Below are 6,070 nucleotides of genomic sequence, written 5' to 3'. Positions count from 1 at the left end.
ATTGTATATATTTTGGCAGATATGATAAAATAAGAGAAGAAATCTCTCGTAAAATATTTATGTTCAATTGATAGAGAGAAAATTCTTTATAAGAGACACATAAGTGACTACAAAGAAGCATATCAAATACACATTTGTACAATACGTATTAATCTTTATTAGGAATACATTTTGCTTTTACGTCAAGTATTTTGTGTATGAAAATACGAATTCGTTATTTTTTTAATAAAATATTTCCCACTTACGTGCATACGTATCTAAAACATAAAAAATTCATTTGTTAGTAGGTTATCGTTTTAAATTCTGTACACATACGACGAAGTATTCATGATATCCATCAGAGATTAACATGTTTAATGTCCATTGTACATTTTGATTCTTTGTAAACTGATATTGCGAAGTACATAAGATAGACATGAAATGAATATCATTTTTTGGAAAAATCGAATTAATATTTAGTCAAAAGCAATTTAAATATGTAGTTAATAAAATGAAACGCGTTAGATTTGTGTATGGCATGTAATTACATTCCATTATATTCATAAATATGAGTATATATACTAAATATAAAAATTTAAATGAATTCTCGACATCATACGATTGAAAACGTGATACTGATTTATGTAAAAAAAAAATATTGTTTACTGATAGTCGAATTAGATGACATCTTTAGAAACGATAATACACTGCGCTTGTAGAAAAATCAATAAATATATAAATAAACTTACTAATTATTGTTGAATTGTTGCTATAAATAAGTTGAATAAGAATTGTTAGGAATTGCTAATAAAAACATTTATTTTACATGAGCGATAACATAATGTAAAGGTGCATAAATAAAAAAGATGTACGTGATGCAAATAATGAAGATATACTGGAAATTTTGCTATCGCATTGTCGGTATTTTTGGATCACAACAAAGTGAAGCAGAGCTCTAGAATTCTATAGCCTCGTGCCGATCTTTTTTTCTGAAATCAGTGCATTATTGTTGTAATAATGTATATTACGTTATTCGCGTCTTCAAATAAACGTATTGATATCATACACAATGTACAAATTATATTCTAATCTTTTTTTTACCTCACATATGGGTAGGAATTGATTTTTACCACTATGCACTTTTGGTATAATTCATTTGTGATCTTAATGCCACAGTTTACTTGAATACTTTGTTTACTTACTTACAGGTAAAGTTAACATTAATTTCATTTATTCTAATTATAATATCTACTGCGGAAAATCCTTTGGCAATTGATTAGAATTAAAATGCTACTTAAGTTAAGCGTCACATGTTAGAGTTCATTCGAAAGAATTAAAGAAAAGCTTAACAGATGATAATAACATGATTTTCTATAGATAAAATATAAGAAATGTACGACACTTCTAATGTATTTTGGATTAGCACCGATCGGTTTTAATTATTTTTTAAAAATTATTTTTTTCATTTCAGGCCATCGAATTGGACGTTAAAAGGCACGTTGGTAGCATGGCACAAAACGAGAGAGAAATTAGAGCGGCTGCTGAGTCTTTGTTAACCGGATCTATAAACTCGCAGAATTCCTATAGTCAAAGGAATATAATACCGGATATGATTCTGAATGATCTTATCGCAGGTGCCGTGCACAACGAGAGAATGTCTAATGTCAGACGTTTCTTTTGCCTCTTCGTCACATTCGATCTTCTATTAATATTTCTTATGTGGCTTATTTGTACAATGGTAAGTTTTACTTTGTAATATTATCCTTTGTTCGTGTCCAATGAAATTGTTTTCGTTATCCGAAACATATTTTTAGATTGCTGGCGAAAGTTTGGAATCCGCCTTTATGACGCAAGTGGTCCATTATCATATAAAAACTTCGCTTTTCGACATTGTGGTAAGTACGAGTGCGCTTATATTTTGCTTGCAACGACATTTTACGCTATTACTTGCGAGGAAGCAATAAATCAATATCAGATATGATATTCTGCTTGTCGTAATTTTTCATCGAAAATAGACATTTGATGAGTTTCATCTTCTCAGATGGCAGCGATTTGCAGATTTACGATATTATTGTTATTCTACGCGCTGCTTAAACTGAATCATTGGATTATAGTTGCCGTAAGTGTCACTGCTTCCTTAACTAATCGTTTTTTATATTATTTATTGTAAAGAGATATGTACTTGTTTAATAATGTATGCTATTTGTTACAGTTGACAACTGCCATTACATGTGCCTTTTTAATCGGTAAAGTGTTTCTCTTTGATGTAAGTGTTGTAAATTAAGCGTCAAGTATATATAATAGAACAAATTCATTCCTTGGTAACTTCCATTTTCAGTGGTCGATATGCAGTCAACCTGTATTTCAAGTTCTCCTTATTCTTACTTCATTCATATTACCTTGGGTGGAAGCTTGGTTCTTCGATATTCGCGTGATACCTCAAGAAATGCAAGCTAGAAATTGGATTAGAAGTATTATATTTTATTAACATTCCTTAAAGCATTTTGTGTTTGGGACAGACAATAAATATTGCATTCGTTTCAGATTTCGTAGACAATGAAAGAGAACCGCTTCTTCGAGGCGTTACCTCGGAATCGCGACAACACAGCAGTGTTGACCCTACTGGTACCTTTTTCACACCTATGGATTCTCCAGATCATTCTGACCACGAGGAAGATGGTTTCAGAAGAGCAAGCGGTTCTAGATGGACGAAAGCAAACGAGGCGTTCCCATCTAAGCCCTTAGCGAGACTTACGTCGGAAATGGTAAATGAAAATACGGAATTAGTTAGAATTGTAAACAGACGGTGTATCATGTCTTTTAACAGCGATTTTCATACATTTACAGATAGAGGATTATAAAAGAAAGGCAAATGTGTTAGTGCAAAATTGTAATGATTTGTTACAATCAAAAGATTGGCAAATTGAGAACATAATGCCGAATGGTGATATTATATTTTACATGGACCGTCCTAAAGAAGGAAAAATTTTAAAAATAGTAGTAAGTTGGAATATTGAACGTCCGATATCTTACATAATTTTTTTCCATGTTATTGATCGAATACAATTTTGTAAGGGAATAATTGAAGCCCAACCTAGTATACTGGTAAATCGACTATTTGATGAAATTGAGACATCTCCCACGTGGAACAGACTCGTCACAGAATCGAAAAAGTTACAGGTAATATCCCTCCTTCTTCCTTTTAAATTTTATATGCTAATTAAAATTATGTTTTGAATATAAATATTGTTTTTAATTAGTACATCGACGAGAATACGGATATTGTTTATCAAGCCACGAGTGCTCAAGGAGGAGGCCTTATTGGCGCTCGTGATTTTGTCATTTTAAGACATCGTATTCAATACGGTAACTATTATATCAATATTGGTACGTCAGTGCCTTTTACATCGTTACCAAATCGCCGCAATGTTGTCAGGTATGATCGAAATACGACTTTTCAAGTTATCGAAAGGAAAATTATATATGTTATATATTTATATTTGTATGTACTTATATATTTAATTCAAGGGCTGAGAACAATCTAAGCTGTTGGGCTGCGGAAAAATTACCTAATGAAGATAACAAATGCCGATTTACATGGATTATTAATACAAATTTAAAGGGCTGGATCCCACAAAAAATTGTAGATAAGTCTATGTCCACCGCATTGACAGATTTCATGTTTTACGTTAGGACATATATGGACGAGACGCGAAGTTCAACAGATCCTTAGTATAACTAACACTTTTAACATGATTGAAGAGCCATGGTCTTTCATAATTATCCAGTTATATTTGCATAATCGAAATAATTCTGACATTTTGCGATATTTTTGACGTTTTAAGAAGATCGCAATTTACGATCAAATCAAGTATGCTGTCTCCATTATATTTTCCATGTGTTATGTATATTAGTGTAAAATATTATAGCGACAAATGTAGAAAGAGTCTGTGAATGTTTTTTGTTGGAGAGCTGATAGACTGACAAAAGAATGGTAAAAGACTTTTTTTACACGCTTTCTATTTCGTAAACAGCAATAAATGTTAAGAGATATGCGCCATTTGTAAATCGTGTCAAAAATAATTTATCTTTTATTTTCGATAAAATGGTACTTTTTCTTAATCGAGATAAGTTTAAATGTTCTATAATAAGCAAGGATTTATACATGTAATATCGTGTTTCATCATTTTAATTTGTTTTTTGACAAAACATGATTCAATTTTTGTATCGCAAATTTCTAAGTAATATTTGCGAATAATTTTATTCTGATGAAATTTTATATATTCTTCCATTAACCGGTTGTCTGGACTATTAATAATGTTTGTTTTAACATTTAATTGGTTTTATCGTGTGTTCCGATTTACTCATCGTTCTCTGAGATCTCAATTAATGTAAATGTGATAAGCTCCAAATGTAAAACGATTCTAAGTGAAATGATTTTTACTGTAAAAACATTATTCCAAGATGATCATATTCTTCATTTAGATAATTTAGGTTTAAGTAGTCACGTATGTAAATATATATAGCTTACATACATTTAATGAAAATTAATTGCAATACACTTACAATACACCTACGACATGCATTTCATTACGGTACACGTATGTATGTATGACTGACTGTGCTTGCTTGCGTCATGATTTTGGATACAAAGTTAATAAATTGTTGTGCATAGATACGTAGTAGTCAACATATCGAAAAAAGTATTGAACAAAGGTAACAGAATGTGGCAACAAACAGAAATATTTTTATAAAAAAATCCGCGTGTTATATACTAAGTTCTAAAGTGTATAATGAAATGATTCACTTGTTCTATATCCTTCTTTCATTCCTAAAAATTGTATAGATGTTGATTCATTATTCTGTCCATAAAGAGGAGTTTTGTCTATAAGGGTTAAACCATCTTCCTTTACAAAAATATAATGCCCTACGTCCACTCTTTCAAACTTTAGTGTAGAAACCATTATTTTTCATTCGCAATATTATCAAATTGCTAAGTAATATAATATTATGTACTTGTAATGGAAGATCTATAAACTATGTTTTTATTTACGGAAGAGAATCTTTAATCCTGTATGATATATCATTTATATGATATGATATTAATGATGATTCGCTAGTCAGATATTTTCTCTTTATTGATAACGAACGAAGACGAAGAACCAGGAAGTATAAAAGCAGGCAGGAAAACCAAGGCCGTAGTCGGAGTTCTCAAATATTGTATGACTTTCCATTTACGTTCAATAATTGAACAACAAAACATGAGATACAGTAGCGTAAATGTGTACAATACAAGGAAGAATAAAATAAAAGATACCTGAAAATAAGGAATAATTAACGATGCGAACTATAATGATTTAGCACATTTCAAATATGTCCCTGATAATAACGAACATTTATTATTCAATATCAAACAGTAATTGTGATCGTTGTATTCTTTATACATGAATCTTTTATTCTTCCTGCTACCTTGACCTGTCGAATGAATTATAAAAGTGTAGAGTACAAACAAGCTACGACTAAAATGTAAATCGTAAATCATGTATGTTTGATTTTATAAAATTGGCCTAAATAAACAACATTGCCTGTGTCAAAAAATGCTAATTGTACATAGTAGTAATAAGCAATGTTATTAAAAAAATAATCTTGATCTAATGGAATTATAATTTATTTAATATCCAAAAAGTTTCTCGCAGTATTTTATGCACGCGAAAAATAAATTACATTTTTGTTATTCATTTGTAATTTCCAGAAAATGCACCATTCTCTAATAATGTAAATCCATGTTTTGTGGATTTAATTCATTATTATTTGATAAGTAGTTAGATTATCATGCGTCCCACCTAAAGATGCATCTTTTTATCAGCCATTTATGATAATATGTATAGTGGCTACTAACATTTGAATTCTACCCGTATAATGAATCGAAGGTGATCTTAGTATTCGTGCGCTACGGGAAATTATAAAATAATTTCGAAATTTTAATCATCCACATATGTGTATGAATTATACCATTAAACTTTTTATTAGCACATTTTTTATTACAAATAGTTAAAAACTGCAGTTATATTTAATTCACCATATTATGTAA

The 6,070-nt window shown here is 30.2% G+C and overlaps 1 protein-coding gene across 4 annotated transcripts in view; it reads left to right on the top strand.

The window, feature by feature from the left end:
• Nucleotides 1–5,634, top strand: part of Start1 (Steroidogenic acute regulatory protein-like) — a 9,471-nt gene extending 3,837 nt beyond the window's left edge. For 2 of the 4 annotated variants that reach the window (XM_026817951.1, XM_018033635.2), the window contains exons 3-12: nt 1,451–1,717; nt 1,794–1,874; nt 2,021–2,098; nt 2,192–2,245; nt 2,318–2,450; nt 2,524–2,744; nt 2,827–2,979; nt 3,055–3,159; nt 3,240–3,415; nt 3,508–5,634. In XM_026817951.1, the coding sequence (XP_026673752.1) occupies nt 1,487–1,717; nt 1,794–1,874; nt 2,021–2,098; nt 2,192–2,245; nt 2,318–2,450; nt 2,524–2,744; nt 2,827–2,979; nt 3,055–3,159; nt 3,240–3,415; nt 3,508–3,712 (1,437 nt within the window). In that variant the 5' untranslated portion in view covers nt 1,451–1,486 and the 3' untranslated portion in view covers nt 3,713–5,634. Of the gene's footprint in view, nt 1–586; nt 1,188–1,246; nt 1,373–1,450; nt 1,718–1,793; nt 1,875–2,020; nt 2,099–2,191; nt 2,246–2,317; nt 2,451–2,523; nt 2,745–2,826; nt 2,980–3,054; nt 3,160–3,239; nt 3,416–3,507 lie in introns of those variants that run through there. The other 2 variants (XM_026817952.1, XM_026817953.1) reach the window with 2 other exon arrangements.
• Nucleotides 5,635–6,070: the final 436 nt, after the last annotated feature.

Source organism: Ceratina calcarata, unplaced genomic scaffold (assembly GCF_001652005.2).
Source record: "Ceratina calcarata isolate Rehan_Ccalc_2016 unplaced genomic scaffold, ASM165200v1 scaffold72.2, whole genome shotgun sequence".
NCBI classification, from domain to species: Eukaryota; Metazoa; Arthropoda; class Insecta; order Hymenoptera; family Apidae; genus Ceratina; species Ceratina calcarata.
Note: the sequence above shows the minus strand (reverse complement) of the source record. Positions and strands in the feature narration are given on the sequence as shown.